Raw genomic sequence first — 22,988 nt, 5'->3', positions numbered from 1 at the left:
ATTGTAAAATTTATTTTTAATAAAGTTTGTTTTGTAGCTCATTACCTTGTTTTTCTCCTAATTATTTTTGTGAAAAATTACCAATGATTTTTAATTAGGTGATACGGCTAAATACACATTAAAAATAACTGGGTTTCGAAAATTAATTTCGAGATTTTCTTTACCAATTAATTTTAGAGAAACAAAAACTTGTATTTACCTACCAGCTATTACGCAAAATCAGTTAATTTACAACATTTCTTTCATATTTTCGTAAAAATATGATCTTAGTTGTTTTTTTCTTCCTTTTTTGTTTTTTTCAAAACATCGATGTTTTGTCTACCGATCTCTATCCCTAATAATAGGTTTGTTCCAGCCTGCTTGTCGAGACCGTACTTGGAACAGTTATCGAAAGCGTTTATAGATATTTTCTGCGCAATCTCCGGCTATGCATGTAAAACTACTTGCTATCAATCAAGTATCGAAAAGACCGTTCCGGAAACGGTTCACAATCGATACCTAAGTCGGTTGGAACATAAATAAGAATCGTTCGTATAACAGTAACCTTCCGGTTGGAACACGTAATCTCTATTGCGCAGAATCGTTTTTTGATGGGTTGGAACTAACCTAATATAATTTCCTAATTATGATATTGTTCCCATATGAATCGCGTGTTTGTTCCATTCATTTCGAATAAGATAGTTCCATATCATGCAAAGTGTCTAGGTTTAAAACATTTTTAAATGAAAGGACCCATGGCATGGCCGCCACATGATTATTGATTATTATAATGTATATTCCAAATTTTCAATTAACTGAAAATCATGTGTTCAATCTCAATTATTCAGCATCACCTTGCACAATCAAAATCAAACATTGTTATTATTTTTACCTGTATTGGTTAATTTATTTTTAATACAATAGGTAATATTGAAAGTAACTGTATATTTGTATAAATTTGAGTTACCCTAGACGACAAAATAATTCAAATGAGAATCTCGTTACCATGTGATTAGATAATCGTTCACACATTCTAGTAGAGACATTCACTTCATGCTCGTATGTGTTCCTGATAAAAAAAGTGAAAACTTTCGTTCTCGAAACAACACGAAGAACTCAAAAACTGTCCTTAAACCGCCATGTTTATTCTTTTACTGATCAATCAAATAGTCTTTTCTTAAAAAGTAAAAAGTCAATTTTAAATTCCGCCTTTACGGTATATACAGTATATATATAATAACTGATATTTAATTTGAAAATATTCATGTTTAGATAGTGAAAATGAGTTCGATTATTTTAATATAATAAATTGAAATTTACCTACTTCATTTGTCATTGGATGAATTTATGTCAAGTATTTTAGCCGAGTAATGGTAAGTAAGTAAGAGAAGAAAGAAGAATTTTGAATTCGATACATTTTTTCTATCGGTTGTTGTCGCCAACAAGAGCGAAACATTCCTGATTCTTATCAGGATTGCAGATTTGTAAAGGATAAAAAGATTATAACATCATTTTAAATACTGAATATGAAAAATCATAAGGCAAATATAAATCGTATTATTTCATACGTTGTTTCCTTTAATATAATTTTAACTAACTAATACAGGATACTTACTTCTACCTCAAATCTTAATGCTAAATCAAAAGGCAATATGAGCATGGTTGCAGATGGAAAACGTTACTGCAATATTTGTTAAATGTATTTAGTCTTTAACGATTGGTGTACGTTGTCGGTACCCATATTGTACATATTGAGCTGAATATTGTACTGTCAGTAGATGTGGAAGCGACCGAAATTGAGAGCATATAAAAAATTTATGTCTATCAAACCCAGGGATCCTCCTCCTTTGCCTGAAAATATCACTCGAAATTGACGAAATCCTCCACTGCTACTAATAGGATATCATGAATAACAAGCAGTAATATCCATTTCATATATCTTTGTAAAATTCAACCAACTAAATTAGTGAAAATGTACCTCTGACAAAGTATGTAGTCCTGATAATGAAACAGTAATGTTTCGACAGCTTTAAATCGTGATTCGACTCTTCTTGTTCTATCAGAAGATTCCGCTGGCCTATACTTCAATAAGTTTACGTTATATCTATTATTTCAAAAAAATTGCAGTTTTGTCCATATGAAAAGTCAAATAATATTTACTTTTTTATCATGTATGTCTTACAGTAATTTTAGAATGAGTATGTCTAGACCCTAAAGAACACTGTTAGCATTTACGCTATATGAAGCGCAGGAATTCCCGAATTAAGAAATTCTTCTTATGAGCGATCGAGAAGAATTCGCTGATAATTTGGTCAGCCTATTATGCTATTGGTTATTTTAAAATAATATTGAAAAAAAAAATGAATGAGTTGTCATTGTCATAACGCGCAGACTTTTAGCCGGTTAATTGTATCAGGGCAGTGAGTACTTACGTTTTTGTATGATTAGTTCTTTACTATTTAACTGAATTTTTTAGTAATGTTAATTGACGTTCAAAGGATTGCTTGTGGTTGATCTATGATTTCTACTGAGTACTGGTCGTATCGGTCAGTATATCGAGTATTTTTTCTTAACAGTGAGAGGGAGGGGGAGGGGGCTTACAAATCACTGTTTGGCATGTTATTACAATCTTTCGCATTTAAAATAAAACATCTACAATTGGCTTTGTGAAATCATTGTTTTTTTACTTTCCTCTATTTCGCCAATTGTCATATGACTGAGCGTTCTCATCATAGCACAGGTCTGTTTGAGCTATTCCAGAAACTTCTGCATCATTTCATTTCAATTTTTTTTCTTCTATTTGAAAATTATTCAGTAAGCTAGAGTTTTACAATATAACATAAAGCTAGAGTTAAAAACTTAAATTATAATAAATAAATTTAAGAAATTAATTAGGATTGTAAGTATGTATGTAAATAAAATATTTCTAATATAAAAAATTAATACTGACCAAATATTTATTTATCCAATTGACCAATTATCAGCGAATTCTTTTCAATGGTGTGGAAATTTTTATTTTTTTCGCAAACGAGGTGCTAAAATTTTCAAATTAATAAGGCCAACTGCCTTTTATTACCAATTCCTGACCTTGTAGATGTATGTTGGTTGATCAATCACAATTTCGCACCTGATCGCGGAGCTCATATAAAGCAGTCGAAACGTTACGGTCCTACAGTCAGGAATATATACATTCGAAGAGGCTACTACCCGCACTTGGTGTATATTATATTCAATTTCTATTAAGATTTGAAAATCATTGGCTTTAAATTATTTAAAATATATTTTTACTTTTTAAATCTGGAGTTAAAGTCTTGTTCGATACAAAAACTACAACCAGCCTTTCTTTTATCATTTGCTTTGTTTACTAAACTTGTATTAAAAGACCTGACAACGTGTAGATCAGATCAGGAGAATAGAAAAGCTGCTGTGTGTTCGGAAGTCCAAGTATTTTACTTAATGTTGAACTACTAAAACACAAACATTAAGGACTTCATTATTCACTACATACATATATCTCTCCATCTCTCTCTCTCTTATATATTTAAAAATATTAAATTAATTCATAATAATATATTGTTCTATCATGGAAAAAAAACAAATTTTACTATTTTATTCATTTACTCATTCAGTTTCATCTACTAAAATCAACTATTGCATTCCTAGTTATTTCAGGAATGGTAGGAATCCGCATAGCAGTTTTGAATTTATCCTAGAATACGTTCTTTAGAACAGGATACTATGAAACGATGAGGTTTATTGAAAACTACAACTCAATTCAACATTGTTAAGTCTCTACACATTTTCTGTTTGCCTAATCGGATATATGTTTCAGTGATACCAAGATTATTAATTACTTATAAGATAGATATATATTATTATTTATCACAACTAGGTATAATATATATTATTTCATAAGTATCAATAGTATCAATACATAGTTTTTACAATTCAAAAACGTCATTATCAAACTTTTTCTATATTCAAATAGTTCTATATCTTATAATCCCATCCAATATGTTAGAGGTATTAATGAATATTATTATTGAATATATTGTTTCTCACTAAAAATTACTATAATAATTATAGACTATTAGAAATGTGTCACATGAAGTACAGTAAATCGATTGTCAGGATAGCATAAACGGAACGTTATAATTAATAGACTCTTATCATCAATTATAAATGATAAAATTTAGCAAAATTTTTGTTAGAATTCTCTGTTACAAAAATTGTATAAGCCGGCAATGATGTTTGATTCTATTATTAGTATAGTACAATTGTAAGATTCTTCTTTTTCTTTTTGAAACAGCTCCATCTCCAAATAATTTTTAGTACATATTTTTAGTCCTTATGGTAAATCAATTTTTTTATACAATTGTACAGCTGAATATGATAACTTCTTTACTTTTTTATATAATAAAATTAAGTTGATAAAAAAGAACCAAGCCAAGCCAAGAAACGAATTTGGACGATGCACATCATCCAATGGTTTAACTTAACAAACTCTGAACAGGATACCATTATGATATAAGAAGGTTTGACATCCTCAAACAGAAAGACAAAAATAACATACAATTTTGAGCATCATTCGTAGCACTAGTACTTATTCTATACTAGGATAACAGCACCTAGAACTGGTAGAGCAAAAATTGAAATAGTTTCGATGCTCCTATATATATCTTTATAACGATATGTTCTCCTGACAAGAAAACGGTAATCCCAGGCCTTCTTTCCATTTAAAGTTGGGTTTATTAACAATCTCTAACTTTCGCGCCCACGCTGACGCTGTCATTCACGTTATGTTGTTCCAGTTTAGAGTTCGCGCTGGAAACTATTTATAAAGTTTTTTGTCTTGTCTTTGTCCTTGGCGATTTATTCGTACCGATTTGAAATAGCACTTCACAAAACAAAATCTTGTTCCTATATACAAATGTAATTTGCATGATAACAACAATTTCGTTTCTCTTTCATTGTTTCAAGTTTCAGCAGTATCGAGATTTGTTGATGTTGTTTCTTAGTTATGGTTGAATTTGGTTATTTCTGATGTGTATGCGGGGTCATAAGCACTATAAAACTTTACATAAACTGACTTATTCCTCTTTTACGGGTCTCAATTAAATGCTAGTACAAATAAATGAGGTATTTAATAGTTGAAAGTCTAAATTGCAATTTGAAATCAAACCCACTGTCAACACAGATTTTTTTTTCAAAGTATTTTTAGCAATTAATTTTTATATAAGAAAGAAGAAATATATAAATAATATATGATTTCTAAACGAAAGGATAATCTGATTATTTAAGAATAATTCTTCGTTACCTATGAGTAAACTTCTGTAAGTTCACATGGCTTAGTTCGGCTTTTCCTGTAAAGATGGCGAGACGTTACTACTCTGAAGTTTTGCTTGCATTCGAACGCAAGAGAAAATTCAAACAGCGCGAACGATCAACTTACCGGTTCGTTCTTCAATTGTTCGTCGGCTCTTGCAGGTAGAGGAGAGGTAGAACGCGCGCGGTTTAGCGCGTATTTTCAACGGTACAAAAAACATCGCCATGTGACAAAAATGAGACAGTGATTGTGTGTGAAAGAAGTGTGTTTTAGTGTTTTGTGTGATGCCCTTCGTGCAGCGGTTTGTCGAGCCCAAATTTTTGAGCAGAGCTCAACTTTTTGACGACGATGGCCATCCTAAAATCGGTGATTTCGAATTGGAAGCCGTTGCCAATAACACATTGTGTAATGCCCTCCGACAACTTGCTTCGTTGTTATTGGCGGCTAATGATATTTTCGATGATTTGGGACAACAATTGGAAGATATTAAAAAGAGATCAGAAAATCTCAAGGTTAGAATTAAAGAGATGGAGGGAACTGTGGAGAAGTTTGATCCAAAGGAGGTTACAGTGCGTAAGTATTAATGTTTTTGTGGTAGGGACAGAAAGTTTATTTAATATTTAAGGCTTTAAATCGACAACAAATCGTATAATTTATGAAGTATGTTCCCTAAATACGAGGCATATTGAATCGGTAATAAATATTTAAACTATCTGATAAAATTTTCGTTTAAAATTGTTAGTGTTTAACAGATAGGACGATAAATTTCGCACAAGGAATACAAATTTTATTGCAAATATTTTTGGTACATAGAAACTTTTTTTCTTAGGTCATGCTTTTTATAAAACAAACAAAAGTGTTATTTTGTCAAATTACAATACACACTACAGTTGAATTTGTTTTAAATGATTGAACATTGAACTTGCTTGATGTATATGAGAAGTTCTATTTTTAAATGATCTTAATGTGGTAAATTGGTAAATCTTCTATATTGATAATTACAATCTAGTTTTGTCTAAAATTCGCTGAGGTACATTAATAATATCAACACTACAATAAACTAGGGCATTTATCAATATTTGTTTACTGTTTTTATAAGTAAACAATATTTATCAATTATTTTATAAAAAAGTTGATAGCTGCTCATTTTTTACCATTTATATGTATTGAAATAATTATTTTGAACTACATATACATATGTATAGAATACTCAGTTTGAAAGGTTATATGTTATGAAATTACATACTTACCATACAGTACGAGATTAGCTTAAAATCCAAATAAAAACGCCGCCTAATAACAAACCCTCGTACCACATCTAACCCCTCTTGTCCTTATTCAACATACCTGCCTTCCATTAATCAAACCTCAACAATTAACTTTATGAACCCATTACAATACGATTGTTCTATTCTTCCTTCTCTCTCATTCTCGTGTTACTTCCCCTTTCTTTTACTCACTCCTTGCCGCTTCCTTCAATCCGTAGTGTGTTCTGGATGCCCTTGAAGGTTGTTTTTTTTTCTCTTTTATACAATGGTTCGATCAGGTAACACTGTCTCGCTTTACGGTCCTTTGGATAAGATGAATGCAGAGACTGTAAAAATGAAGATGGTAGATGCTTAGTCTTTCGCGCCTCAGTGTCGTCACATATTTAAATTTATAAGATATATGTAAATAAAGCCAAAATAGTTTAGCAGCCAAAAAGATTTTGTTAGCATTAATCAAAAATGATTATAATAAATATAATAAAAGTAATTTTATCATGTAAATTGATTAATTTTTGTTTTTAAATCCTTTTGATTTCAGATTTCTTCTGTTATAAAATTATTTGTTTTTAATAATTTTTGAAAGATAGATAAAAATTTTTACAGTTCGACTACTTTTAGTCTTTATCTATCTTCCAAAAATTATTAAAAAAAAAACTAATTTTATGACGGAAGAGATCTAAAATGAAGACAATTTAAAAACATAAACATATAAAAAAGTCTAAGAAATAGGAAATTGAAAAAATTGAATATTACTACTTTACTGATAGTTTCTTGGTCCACAAGATAAATGAAAGTGTAGATCAATAGTCGATATTTTAGTTCTACCTTCTGTTAAAAGGGTAGTTATAATTAGGGATGTGTTAACATTGAATGACATTTGTAATTGAAAAATCTTCAGGGCATTAAGCCTTTTCACAATATCATATGTTATATACCTTGCCATCTACTACAAGTTTTCTGAGAAACTTTGCCCTTTCCTAGACGCAAACGGGTTTCCGTGAACTGTTTAAGATCTGTTATGCACATTCAATTTCTATAAATCACTATCATCGAGTTCACTGTTTTCTTTACTAAATTATCATCTTCAAAAATGTAATATTTATCAAGATTAATGATAATAATTTGATCTATTGCTACATTTCCAATTTAAAAAAAAAATTTTTTGTGCTTATTGTCTTATAGACTCCCAAACAAGTTTAATGGGATGATATCATGGCTATTTCCAACTATTGAGACCTAAAACTGTTTCCAATTTCATTAATCTTGTACATATTTGACATATATAAACCTACTCTTTAGTCTTTTCAAAATGGAGCATTTGATTCCCCATTCCTATCTGATTAACCTATACCTTTTCAACAGTGGTTGCTGTAGCCCTTAATTACTGTTATCAGGTCAAACTTTCTGGTAAGAGCAAGATGAATGATTTTACGTTTTTTCCATGTAGATATTTTTTATGATTTTATGCAAAGTATCTTCACTTAGTTTGCTTTATTATCCTTCTAGTGTAAGCCTCTAAGTGATGCGCTGTTTTTTATTGCATTTTCAAATTCTTCCCAAAAAGCTATCATTAATATTTACTTTTTTGATGTTGTATATTTATCGTTTCTAATAGGGAAAATGAAACTTGACACTTTTCAATACTGATATTGCTTGATATTTTATTCTTCTATGCCTTGGCTAATGCAAACTGCTTTTGCAAACTTGTATTTTTGCCAAATGAATTACTGAGTCTAATAAAATAAATTTAAATACTTTATTATTATTTAACAACTTTACTTGGGTATTTACAACCTTATGCTTAATAAGTGATTTGAATTTTTAATTTTAAAAATGTAATAAAAAATTTATGTGAGATATATATATATATATATATATATATATATATATATATATATATATATATATATATATCATATATCATATATCCGTTTTTTTATAAAGCAAAATTTTAATTTTTCAGTTGGAAATATTCTCTTTCATATTCATAAAAAACTTACTATTTCTAAAAACTAGTATATTTTTAGTCAATAAAAAGTTTCTCGTCCACTGCTTTCTCAGAAATATGTTTCACAGCCAATATAACAGACACGAAAGACGGACACATTTTTATCTATGTTATCTTTACAACTTAACACTACCTACTGTTCTGAAAATAAGAGAAATACCTAGAGTTGACTATCCATTGAGAAAATTATTGTTATTTGAGCATAGTTTATTATAGAAAAATGTAAATGTTTCATATGAAAAATATTTTATGAATCTAGTTTACTCCAAAATAACAATTCTGTTTAATTTCAGCTTTAGCTCAATGAAATTGTAATTAAGAAGTAAAACTTTGATTTATTTTATATAGTACTATCATTTTAATTGAACCTTCAGACCCAGTAATCCAACAGATATCTTTATACGATACAGTCCAATCATATTAATCTCTTCACCTCGAAATCAGAGATAATAACCTGAAACTCGTATAAACCTTCATTTTATCAATCTAAAAGTTAGTTTCGTGTCTTAATCAAAAGTCACAAAAATAGTTAATATTTCGTGTTTTGTGGATTGAATGCTATTTAATTTTATTTCAAATCTTGAAGACAATGGAATTGTCTACATTTTTTATGCGAAATATTTTTTTATATACATCGAATAACGGTCGACCGTTAGTCTCGTCCGTACATACCAAGAATTATTGATGCAGAATCCAATCCTACCTCTGGGGTTCTAAATCATTTCCTAACCAAGTTTGAACATGATAATATACAGGGCGGATGTATTGATAATTTCACAAAAAGGCTTAGGTCCTATAAGGGTTTATCTGCCCCTATTTTAGCAAGTGTGTTGTTTATTTCATTTCCCCCCACTCCAGTGTGTTCTGTAACACATTGAAGGGTAACTTATTATTCTTCTTACCTAGGTCATTTACTTGTCGAGGAATTCCCAGAGCAGCTTGGATCTTATGATAGCTCAGAGTTCTAATGTCTAGAGGGTTATCAGATAATTCCTATTGGCGATAATTTATTTATTTCTAGTTGAAAAAAATTTGATGTATTGCTAAGCTTTCAGAGTGTTTGGTTCTTGACCCATAAAGTCATATTCCAGTTCTGTTTTCTGTTTTGGAGCCATCCTTGTACCATTTAGTCTCATTTTTGTTAATACCAATTTAGTGGTTTGGGTTCAATTTACAACAATCAAAAGTTCAGTTTTAAGCTAAATTTTTCCTAAAGTTGAACTTTTTCGGTACTTCATCCTAAGGCATATTTTAGATTTGATCTTTTTTGAAGAATGTTTCAGTTTACTTAGGGGTGTGAGAACTATTCAGAATTGCACTTGCTGAAAGCAATTTCCAAAAGTTGTGACCAACCTTCTATGAGAACTTGTGAGAATATATGGAATATATAATTTATAATAATATTCATTTGCAGAAAATGTTTCCTATGGAGTTACCTCTATTTGAACAGATCCTTCAGATTAATAATGGAAGCGAAAAATACCATGTTCGTGAAGAATGTACTAGCACATGTTCACAAACATAGTACAAGCAAAGAGAAATTTGTAGAAGTTATGGCCAATTTGTGAATATTATTCTTTGAAAAAAAAAGAAGTTACAAAGCTTTATTAAAAAACATTAGATAGAACATCCTTTCTCAAATATGAATTAGAAGTATTAGAAGAAATGTTAATATATCTCATTTTCTTCCCTTTCAGTTAAATTATTTATCTTGCGTGTTTAAGATTATTAATTATAATAATAATAATATTGTAAACTCTGATTCTTGACATCTTTCCTCACATACATATTTTTTCAAATCATCTGTGAAAACAACTCAATAACTTCACGGTCTTTATTAACCTATAATGCTGTTTAAAGTAATGAGGAACCTCGCTTAAGAGTCCATGATATGCGGAATCTAATTAACATCAGCCTATTTGGAAGTTATCAATGAGACAACATTATATGATCTCATTCATGTAGTGCGAGCGTATCATAGAACGGCTTTGACCTCTCCTCTCGTCGAATTATATCAATTACACTGACCGGATGTATATTAAAACGATTTACTCAAGTCTCGTTAGTAAATGTCTATTACAAATTGACAGAGGTGGACTGAAATTATATTAAAATGTACAACGTACTTATGTGGAAAAGTAATTTTTTTATACGATTTTGTTAGTTTGATCAGGGGATCTTAATTGAGAAGGCTCCTCGATTATTCTTTTATATTACAAAGTTGTTTTACGTTAAGGACCATTATCAAATGTTTTTAAGCCAGATCCCAACATCTCCTTATACCCCTTCGAACCTTCCTAATAATTATCAGCTGCAAGACTGAATAATGTCTTTAATATTATTGATGGTATTAAATTAAACTTAATGGCTGTTCATAGCACTTCTTTATTGAATAATTATTTCACAATCCAGATGTCCTTTGTCAGTAAGTAATTTTTAAAAAAAGTTCTCACTTTTGTGATTTCTCAATTTTCAACTGTCGGTGATATCAGTCGTGCATTCACTTAAAGTCCCTGAAAAATACTTCTTCACATCCTAGTAATTTCTGTCTAGCTCTAGTTTTGCTCAAAGCTTCTTCTGAGGTACATCTTAAATTACTAAGTTTCTCAATTCTGGTTTGTAATAAAATATTTACTTACCCAATTGTTCAATGAATATAGTACTTAACAGCAGTTGACAAAAATTTGTCAAATAGGTACTTAAACAAAAAATATTCAAAACTATTCTAAAAATATTTCAAATACTTTATCAGCTATTGGTCATAATTCTGACCTGTATTGACCATATTGAGCACAACTTATCAATAAATGATAATAATAAATTATATAAGTGTTAATTGAATATCAATTAAGATAAGCAGTTGCTTAACTAATTATATATATATATATATATATATATATATATATATATATATATATATATATATATATATATATTGAATATGGATGAGATAGTAAAATAATGTACGTGAAAATATTTATATAATATACTATTTAAGACTTATGGAAATTGAGCAATTTAACACACCTCAAAAACCGAGCATAATAAATAGGCGGGCGGTAACCCCCCAAAAAGACGCTTAGAAACACGCAAAAGTGACCAGATTCGTACTAATGACTAAAAGTAGTATATCTTCATGTTTTCGAGGTCACTGAATCCGAATATGAAGTTTGTTTTAAATTGAATTTAGGGAAACCTTGTCAAAATCGAATTTTAAAAGAAATTTTCGGTAAACATCAATATTTCTTTATTAATATTTAATGGTCCATTATTCAACTATTTTGTAGGGTACCAAAAGCTGTCCGAAATTTCCAAAGCGTTTTCCAGCTGAGCGGGAAATTTTGGAAAAATTTTTTTATGGTATTATGACATCTTACATTGAAATGAAAAAGTTTTTAATTATCCATCACTACATAAACAGTCTAAAAGTATATAGTTCAAGTTTTTCAAAAAATTCCCTCAATCTCTATTAGCAAAAAAGATGTTGATTTTTCGAGTTTTGTGTAGTATGCAGCGTGCGCGTTTTTCGAGACGTCTAGTTAGAGAAACAAGAATATAAGCTAATCAACTTCGCGGGCAAATTGATAATTGAATCTAAGTTTTTTTTGTGTATTTGTTTTTAGAACTTCCAATGACCAGGAATCTAGAATTATAGAAGACAGACGTTGACGTACCAGTTGAAGGGGAAATGTCAAGTCAAGAACTGACGAAAACGTTGAATGTGTTAGGCCTCTTGTGAGAATAAACAATATTGTAATAAACAAAATGATTGGAGTACAATTATATTCAAATATTTTATCCGCAAATCAAATTGTGATTAGACGATTTGGAAATGATATGGATAAATATATCAAAATGGTGCCGAAAAATCTGTACTGAAAAACAACTGGAGAAAATTGTGCGTTCATCTTGTCGAGAGAACTGCTAATGACGAAGAATTCTTGTGACCTTTTTCTTTCCTAATTTTCAAGGAAAAAAAGACCTAAGCCACTGACGTACAGAGTGATCAGTGCTTGCAGAGTGCCGTCGAATTAACGACAATTTGCTGACCGTCAGAACTCTCGAATTCAACTCTTAAATATATTCCACGACTTTAGGTAACGTTAGGTTGGGTGATAAGTTTTTGAAGTGATCACTTTGGAAGTCAATGGCTAGTCTTCAAACCTAGTCATTCTGCCCCAGTAATCTCATTCTCTCCGTAAAAAATAACACACCAAATAAAAGAACTTCATTTTAGGTCGAATCCTACCTGGTACATTCTTCAAAACTATCTTTTTCGTATCTTCATCATAAAACGTGATTTTCCACTTGTTATATTCAAGCCTTGAAAATGAGACCTTATAAATAACACTCTTCTTGAAGTCAAAACATTAGAGCACAGTGATGGGAATTATATTTTTCTGTAATGTCAGAATTTTTACTTTAAAGACACTAAATATAATACAGTTAGAGAGCTTTTACCATTTCAATTTATGCAATCCATGTGTAAAATTATTCCTGTAGCAGATAAATCAGATTTCCACATCAAGTGTAGCTGGTAAATGAGCATTATTAATGAAATAAACCGATTTTTACACGTTTTATCATAACTAATATCTCGAAGTAAAACTAAGTCGAGTCAAGTAAACAATTATTATTTTTTCATATTCTTGTAATTTAATATATCAGCAATGTTTTCATTCTCAAGAATATTATACTGGCTAATATAAATCTTAGTAAGATGTTTATCTTAATGAAAACATCAACGTTAAATAATCCAATAAAAAGAATTTGCAAATTCAAGCTTTTTTTGGTATTCAAAGATAAACAATCTTCATCTTTGTTATTTTACAGACCACGTTCATGTGACGCCGCAAGTTATCGTTAACTTATCAAAAAGTACCTTATTCAGGAATCTGACAAGCACGTTACCGACAAGTTAGCCAGAACGATAATAAAAATGTTTATTGGCATAGCGCGGCGAAATATCAAAGAGATAATGAACCGTCCATTCTCAGCCTTGCTCGTTTAAACACCGACTTGCTTGTGCTGGGAGAATTGGAAAAATTGAGTATATTATTCAACACAGATCGTGGTTATCATATTAACCAGCAGGTGGAGAAATCGTTTTTCTGGAAGGTAACGTCACGGTATGGTTACGTTCAACTATAGTATCATATTTTAATTGCAAAACATACAGTCCCCGCTCGTATTTGTGTTTATTTATACTGTATGAAATTGGAATTCTAATGTTTAAGTAAAGTGAAGACAGATAAAAACATGTAAAGAAAAAATTAACTGAGATGGAAGAAAATTACATGATAAAATAGAAACTTCCAGGAAGAAATCGAAAGAGGTAAGCAAATAAAAAATGGAATGACGACATATTGCAGAACCGAAAGAGGAGAATAAGTGGGGGGCTCAAACATGAAGATAGAAATATGGATAGACTACTTTAATAAACTGCTTAATACTAAAGACGAAGAAGTACAGATATTTGAGGATTCGATAGAAGAAGGGGGGAGGCAAATATAGAAAGTATATTGGATTCTACTAAATAGGAAATCCAGGAAGAAATAAAATCAATTACAAACTGTAATAAACCCGGGGAAAAGGGTAATGGTACCTACTTCTGAAATTAGCCGGCCAGTGTTCAATCACAAAGTTAATATAAGGAATATGAAAACAAAATACATTATTTTTCTTTCTATACATGTTATAACTGTCTCTTCTACACCTCTCATTATTCAGTATTAATGTCCTAGATGCCCTTCTCATTGCGTTCATTTCTGTAGCTTTTATTATCCTTTTCATTTGTTCTTTTAATCGCCACGTCTCAAATCTATATATCAATGTGCTTCTGTTTTGTCTTGTTTATTTTCGACTTTATTTCGGTGTCATGTGTCCCTTCTTTATTGAATTTTACGCCAAAATATATATAGCTATCACATTTTTCATTATTTTTCAGTACAAGATATCAATCTCTATGTCAATTCCTCTGCATTTTCTTCTCCACTGAGAGTGGTTTTGCACGTAGGAGAGATGTAGCATCCTTGTCACAGATCCTTGCCAATCCTTTCTTGCTCTAATATTTTATCTCCTATTTCTACACAAAATCTCATACCCGAATATACATATGAATTATCTGCAGAACAATGTGGAAAAGATTGGAAAATTGGCATTAGGGCATTATTGAAGAGTATTAAGCGAAGATTAGGTAAGCAGAGGTGTTAGAGATTAAGGCTATTTATTTCCCTAAAGCCCCAATCAAAAACCCCTAAAATCCCCATATTTACTAGGGATCCCCCCTGACAAATTTTATTATTTATAAAATGAATAATTAAATATTTCTAAGTAAATAATATTAAAACTAATGAAAAATAATCAAACAAATAATCAATTTCAAACAATCAAAAAACTTCATTTAGCAATATCATTTTTTTAAATTCTTTATTCATATTATTTCAATCGATATTTTGTTATGGAACTTATTCTTTACAATGTTATATATCGATATTTGAAGTTATAAAAATCCTTAAAAATACCGCTAAAATATAATATCCTTGAAACTATCCTATCCCACATTTTCCCCTCCAAATTTGGTGGGAAAACCCCTAAGTTGGGAACCCTGGTACGCGGTCCCGGCTGTTCTCTACGTATCCAGTGAAACCATTTGTACAACACTAAATTCTTCGGTCGTTTATTTAAAAATTCCGGTATATATTTGAACCACCCTCGTATAATGAGTATACAAATCATTACAAAATTCAATACATGTACGGGTTTTTAGATGTATGTCAAACATATTAGCTAGGAAGTGATTAGAGAGTACCGATAGGCACTCATACCTATCTAAACAAGATATTTCCAAGCATTCCATGGAGATATAAAGCATAATTTTTGTTGTTACTACTTGCTTATTCCATATTTATTTTTGGTATAGTTATCTAACAAAATAGAATTTGTTTCGTTTTTGCAAAAAACATGTATTTATTGAAAAGAAGCGTTGTTAGATTTATAAATATCTAAAATTAATGTTTCTTCAATAATTTTTCACAGTTTAAAGATATATCATCGTTAACAAGTACTTATAACAAAATATAAGTTATTAGGAATTATTCACCCTATTCAGTTCAAAGAAATATAACTTATAAGTGTTGTGGTTATTTTTATAACACTGGCATGTTTGTTTTAGACCTTGAAAAACATCCTTATGTCGACTTCCTATCAGCTGCTTTCTTTCCACCGCTATAATAATCACCCATATGACTGAAATTTTTTTATACAAATTTTTAAGGCTCATTGATGTGTTTAATTCAACATTTACAATAAAATATTCCAACCGATTATTTCAAACTATTCCTATTCCTATGATTAAGTTAATTGATACATATACAGGGTGTCCCACAACGAGTTAAAACTATCTATATATGGCAAAATACTTATTGTAAAATCATGAAAATTTCTACGTTTGGCTTTTCGGATATACATGAAACATCAAGTACCTTCCTAATTTGGATATCACTTTTTCGGGTTGGATCAATTTTATTTTATATTTGGCAAATGTAATATAGATATGCTATGATCTACAAATCATTTCCGAAGAACACACATTGGTTTTTATTATTTCTCTGGATTAAAGTCTTCATATAATTTTTGGGAATAAGTTGTTTCGGACCCGTCTCTCCGTTGAGAAATTATATCTTAAATGCATCAATCCAAATGGAAATCAATTTGAACACTTACAGTAACCCTTTTTCGAATCCCTTCGTATAAACATTCATTTTGACGCTGAATTTTTCTATATGTAGGTATACAATTGATAACAGTTCGAAGTAAATTTGCATAAAGGGTATAAAATGATTAAAATATTTCTGTTTATTTTCGTTCATTATTTTCAGCTAATCCTAAAAATGTATCATTTTGTGCTGAATTTAGATTTCATCTTAGACCTTGAGTGACATCTAATAGTGCAAGATTGCGTGATCTATTTGCTCATTGTATCGTTCTTCCTCTTGCGATCTATCAATTTCAAAATATTGTATCTAAAAACTGTTAGTTTATGTCCTGTTTGAAAGTTAACAAGGGTATTAGTTAAGGATGGGAAACTTAGTGAAGTCCTTACTGCGAACCTATTTGTGAGGAAAAAGATCTGGGCAAAGAACCAATAGCCTTCTTCAGCATGACAATGCGAAGTATCATAAGTTGCTTTTGACCCATGAGTTTATGGCCGTTAAAAGTCTTCCAGTGCTAAAAAGACGAAAAGACGCACGCCATCCACGAAAGGGTAGATAAAAGATATATTGAAAGAATGATTCACATTTTAGCTCTTGTTAGCTCTTCAATTTGTTTATCATAAAATAATTCAGCTTATTTTTAGTTACGTCTTGTATGTTCTGCGGGCAAGAAAAGTCCTTGTTTAATAAGGAATTACTTTATTTTACTACTAAAGATGAATATAATTCTCCAGTGAAATTTCCATAGGATCAATACTTCTCTGAATTCCACAATTTTTTATATTATACCTAAAAATCTTAATCATAAGAAAAAATCTGAAAATATTAAGAATTTAGCAATCTCTTAATATATGTATCAAAATATACACATTTTTTAAAAATTGAGGTTATTTCTAAATCGATGTATTTCGAAAGTTGATATCATCATAAAAAAATGTGTAGGTTACTTTGGTGTTGGTTTTTGGAAAATTGTCTTTTGACTTTTTCAAACTGATAAGTATTGATTCAGAATTCCTTATTTTTAATTGTACTAAAATAATAACCGGCTGTATAAAATTCCTAGAGTTTTGTTAATTTTAATAATGCTAGAAAGATACTTCACGGGCTAATATATAGCTGGCGCAAATCGACTGAATGTGTCCTAAAGTGTCATTTCGAGGATGCTTGATAGGTTGTAGGAAACCGAATCTATTCCAGAAAGACGAAGAACTGGGAGAGTAACAACCGCCTTCAATAATAGTTATTAGGAACTATTGTTTGTAGAAATCCTCGTAATACTTTCAGAGTTCTATGAGAAGAATCCGTAATGCCGATTTAAGATAGCAGATACCATTGATACCTGCGCATAGGCAACAAAGATTCGTTTGGGTTTTAGAACACCAAAACTGGCATAATAGCGACTTTCACAGACTTTTTGATGTTATGGTCTCAGACAATAGACGATAACGGATATGAATAAATTCATTGACGCCCTTGCATCTAAAAGTTACCTTGCGCAAATTATGGTCTGGTCAGGAATTTGTTTTAATGGTCATACTAAGTGGATGGAAATATAACAGGACCGGTGTATATGGATCAAGTAGTATTGCCACATTTTCCTGACGCCTTAGGCACCCAGTTCCTTTTTATTGAGATACGTCGAACTGCGGCGGTTTTAGAAGAAATAGAAAATCTAGGTTTTCTTCATTTACCGCTTCAAATCAGGTCGCATGATCTAAATCCTATATCTTAAATCCTCCTTGGGATCAATTGCAAATAACCTAATTACGACTACTATTCTTGAACAAAAACCATGTAAAAGCTTAGAAATTTTCAACTTTAAGCAGGTATACGTGCGAATGGGATCACACAGAATATTAGCTTTTTTTTGAATAATTGTTTTCTCTTCAATTCGTTGAAGAATTTCCTTGTTTTATTATTCTATAAGAGCACTTTATTTAATTTTCAGTACTATAAGATGAGAAAAAAATATTTAAATATTCGTTTTTGCTTTCTAACAAATAACAAAATAGTCTTTTAAGAAATACCTACTATCAAATTTTTTTATATATTTTATAATCGAATTTAATGAATATCCTCAACATTTGAGCAGTTGTTAAATTTATTTGCTGAATCATTCTGCTTCAACATTTCGTTTTTTTGTCAATTCAACAATACCATACGTTGAAACATTAAAATATCACAAGAAATTACAACGTACACTTTATAAATAAGTAACTCTTATTGAAGTCACCTTGACTACTAAAAATATTTCAATTTATTTTTAATAACTTTCCGATTGCTATCAATCATTAACGGTGTCAACGAATTCAATAATAAATTAATCGTTTCTAGATTAGATACGATATTATATCAATTTTCAATTTTTAGTATTTAAATAATAAAAATTTAACGAATGTACTAAACGACAATTTACCACTTTCCCTTAATAAAACCAACTGCCTTATTACTCACCAATTGTTATACAACAAAAAACGGACGTAACATGACATCCCTTCCGTACATTTTTGCACTCCTTCTTCCGGTATTACACATGTAAAGAGGCTCGCACGGGTTATATAGGAAGTAGGGTAATTATGAGAGACGTTAGATTTAACGTTTGGTTATATGGTTTTGTTTTTCTTTCAGCCCTATCTCAGTGAAGTTGTCCCTACTATAAATATATATGTTTTCTAAATTAATATACCTATTAACGAAAATAAAATCGTTTTGGATTTGTGGACATCATTTTTAAACTGTAATAATAACAACCTATGTGAAAGTTATCCACGGATTTCTATCAGGAATATTTTTTTTATAAAAGAAATTGAACTTTTGCGAAAAAATGTTGATAGAGGAAACGTATAATGACATTATAACAGGCTACATTATTTGTCTCTCAAAAATTGAAGATTAAAAGAATGAAATATTCTTAAACACGTGTATTTGTACATATTTCACGATTTTGAACCGAAAATCTGAAAACTAAAAAAATATTTAACTATTACGACGTTCACCTAATTAAAAAACATTCAACCAAAAATTGTGATGTAAGTTTACGTTCGAGCGCTGGTGCGCTTAGTTTGTTTCGAAATCAAAGCCCCTACATTTTTTCAAATTTTCAAATTAAAAGACAATTTAACGGAAAATCAGACCAATTAGTTTTTACCATTTATGGTCCATCAATTAATGTTGAGATTGAAAGTAAATGATACTGATATCGATGAAGAGGTTGTGAATAGGACGGCTACAGAATTTTATAAAACAAGCCGTGAATATCTGGAGCAGTGGAGAGATCTTTTAGTGAGTTGATTTGGAAAAGGTCCCTACATGGGAAGTCATTCAAAAATCTCTGGATGTATTAATTGACAAGCAATATATTGACTAATAAAGATAGAGTTTTTGATGAATTTTTATTAATTTCTAATTAAATTTGATCGCAAAAAGTAACAGAATGGAATAATTCAAATGTTAACACGGAAACCCGTTGGGTGGAAGTATTCAAACACGTCAACTCCAACAATCTTCAGCATCAAATTGTGGATATCTGAGAAAACCCAGTTACAAATTTCAGTTTTAAGGTGACATTAATAATTAAGGTGAATATAAAAAAACGTGCCAAGAGTTTCATTCTCATTGGAAATCATTACCAGCTATATCAAACCAAATTTATTCTTTTGATAAATATAAATATAACTAAACGTTTTAGATACTTATATTTTTTTAACTAACTTTTTATGAATAAATAAATGAGTAACTTTGTCTAAAAAATATTTTTCGTAAAAAAGTGTTTTTTTCATTGACTACCTATTATTTGACCTAAATCAAAAAGTTTACTATGATACGGACATATCAAAAGAATGGAAAAACGATAGGAGATAATGACATAATGAAGATCTAACGAGAAAATATTTCCTGAAAGACCAAAAACTAGACGAGAATCAGGTTGTATTGGATATAAAAAGTCTAGGAGAACAGACTTATGCAGGAGAAAAAGAAATAAAGAACAATTGTAAACAATGCGAAAACTGGTCTGGTGTCAAAAGAGCTGAACTTGACTATAATTCTGAATAGGATGTGAAGACCTGTATAAATTTGCATAAAAGCAAAATTTCGAATATTTTCCTTTGTTCCTCAGTGCTACCTAAAATTATTTGTATAGGTCTTTATAATGACTGAGTAATGACTATTAGGGATTCGCTATAAACCAGTGGTTGCAGTATAAGTGGTTTTATGTGCATATAAGGGGTCTCGAAACTAGGACCCGCGAGCCAGATCCGGCCCGCCAGGGCCATCAATCCGGCACTCGACAGATTAAGACCAATGTCATCAATCGGGTCCGCGACAGCCAATGTTTTACTGTTGTTATCAATTTTGTTGTAAGTTTAATAGAAGAAAATGGAACACAGAATGATAATAATTACCCAGTTTTATTTACTTGCAAGGTAAAACGTTGATGACGTGAAAAACTCAACTTAAGAATCTAAGCTTAAGATCAATCATATTTATAGAATTGTGTACTTCATCTTGGATGAACTTGATATTGATGTATAAATCAGGAAGAAGCTGATTTTCTCCTTGCAACCTTAAATTCAGTTCGTTCATATGATTTTTCAAATCGATATAGAATGCTAATTTCTACAGCCATTTACTATTTTCTACATCGACACAAGGGCGAGGCTTCTCATTCAAAAAATCTCTGCTCGAAGTTCAAAAAAGCACTTGTGGACTTTTCCGCAACTAAACCAGCGTACAGCAGTGTAATATGGCAAGTCATTTTCTACAATCTCTTCAATAAACTCGCGGAATTATCGGGGCAGAAAAATTAAAATTGTTTTGGCCCTTGGAAGATACCGAAAAAATTATTGTAGCCCTAAGGCTTCAAAGTTTAGAAACCCCTGTTCTAGACCTACGGCATTCAAATAAGGATCAATATTCCTACTCTTTGCTACCGAATACTTTTTGTTATACTCGGTATATTCCTGACTTATTAGGATGCAACGATAAATTTTGTTGAATAGTAGTAGCAGAATAATTTTTAAGGATAATTCAACTTATTTATTTTAACGCATTGTATACCTGCTGGCTTGTGTATTGACCATTGATCAAATAATACATACAGTTTATTTTTGCGAAACTTTTCTAATATAACTTTTTAAGTAAATAATCTTTTAACTGAAATTTGGATCAAACCGGATGTCCAAAATACAAATAGACAAAATATTCAATATCTTCCCAATTTCATTTGAGTATCCCTATAAATTTCCAATATTTATCCAATTCTAAACACTTTATATTATTTCAGCATAAATAACAACTTATCTGTTTACTTATACCTATCACTTTAATTAATGAAGCATCTATTTCACAAAGAGAAAATAAAACAATAGCATATATATATTTTTTGTTTATTTTATGTGGTTTGGTAAAGTGTTAAATATAAACAATGCTCCCTGTAAAATCTTCTAACTACCAAACTCAAGCTCAAGTCTTCTCACTTGAGTGTTTATTTGACAAGCCCATTCATGTGTTCTTTCACATGCTGCAGGGGCTTGGCAGCATTTTTTACAACTCTAAGAATTATTTTTTGGTTATAAAACAACCGACAAGAACGGTTTAAACTGAATTAGAAAATAATTCGTGCGAATATTGAATTAATTTACAGTTATCTGCAGTTTTATTATGATAATTATGATTATATTAAAATTTAGTAACATAAAAATAGTTTCAATAGTTACCTATTATCATAGAAGTCTATACTAATGATAAAAAAATGTTCATTCCGATAGTTATTGATAAGAAAAATAGATAAAATAAAAGAAAAACATGTATTTCAATATTTTTTTGCTGATTACGTTGGACAAACATCACAATAATGATGAACTAGAATAATCCATCACTACCGTTTAAATTCGCCGCATTTTCATTATTAATATTTCGAAAATATGTTCGTCATCATAAAAACTTCTACATAGTGTAAAACCTAAATTGTAACTATCAGGTATTAATATTTTTCGGCTTAGAGGAAAACAGAAATTTTACTTGAAATATGTTGAAAATTTCAACAGCAAACATCAAGATAAAATATAAATGATAAAACCGTAATGATTGGAATAAATGGAAATATACAGAAAAAAAACGTGAGCAAATTTTGTATGGTGAAGTTAGATTTTATGCTCAAAATAGCGTTGCCCTCTGCGAAATGTACACAACAGAACAATTCTACTATGTAAACTGAAATATGTTCATATTATAAAACCTAGAATCTAGATGTAAATTATTCTAGTTCAAGTGTTGCAATTTCTACTCTACTCTAATCTCTTATTATTAAACTCCACATTTATTAGTTTATAATTCATATACAAATGAATGTATGTACAATTGTGATTTTCTGTAACTTTTTATCTGTTTTTACACTATGTAATCAAGGTAAATAATCACGAAATGTATAATTGTATATGTAGACATCTTGTTGTGGCACTAACAATGGCTACTGATGTTTACATATGATCTATCTCAGGATATGGGATAGCCTTGGTTGCCAATTTCATACGCTGCCAGGAATAGTGCTCTGGAGTGTTTCACACTTCGAAAGAATGTTTAAATGATACAGTTTTCGTTCTGTATGTAATAGAATCTTCAGATTACAATCTCTGCTAAACCTACCGTCTTAAGGTGTTCATTAAGCATAACATACTTATACATTGGATCAG

The 22,988-nt window shown here is 30.3% G+C and overlaps 1 protein-coding gene across 2 annotated transcripts in view; it reads left to right on the top strand.

The window, feature by feature from the left end:
• Window positions 1-5,424: 5,424 nt before the first annotated feature.
• The window catches only part of LOC130898087 (serine-rich adhesin for platelets), a 264,445-nt gene continuing 246,881 nt past the window's right edge, over window positions 5,425-22,988 (top strand). The window contains exon 1 of one of the 2 annotated variants that reach the window (XM_057807134.1): window positions 5,425-5,878. In XM_057807134.1, coding sequence (XP_057663117.1) covers window positions 5,590-5,878 — 289 coding nt within the window. In that variant the 5' untranslated portion in view covers window positions 5,425-5,589. The remainder of the gene's footprint in view (window positions 5,879-22,988) is intronic. The other variant, XM_057807135.1, reaches the window with a different exon arrangement.

The sequence above is a fragment of the Diorhabda carinulata genome, chromosome 9 (genome assembly GCF_026250575.1).
Source record: "Diorhabda carinulata isolate Delta chromosome 9, icDioCari1.1, whole genome shotgun sequence".
Classification (NCBI taxonomy): domain Eukaryota; kingdom Metazoa; phylum Arthropoda; class Insecta; order Coleoptera; family Chrysomelidae; genus Diorhabda; species Diorhabda carinulata.
The sequence above is the reverse complement of the archived record's forward strand: the minus strand, read 5'-3'. Positions and strand labels throughout refer to the sequence as shown.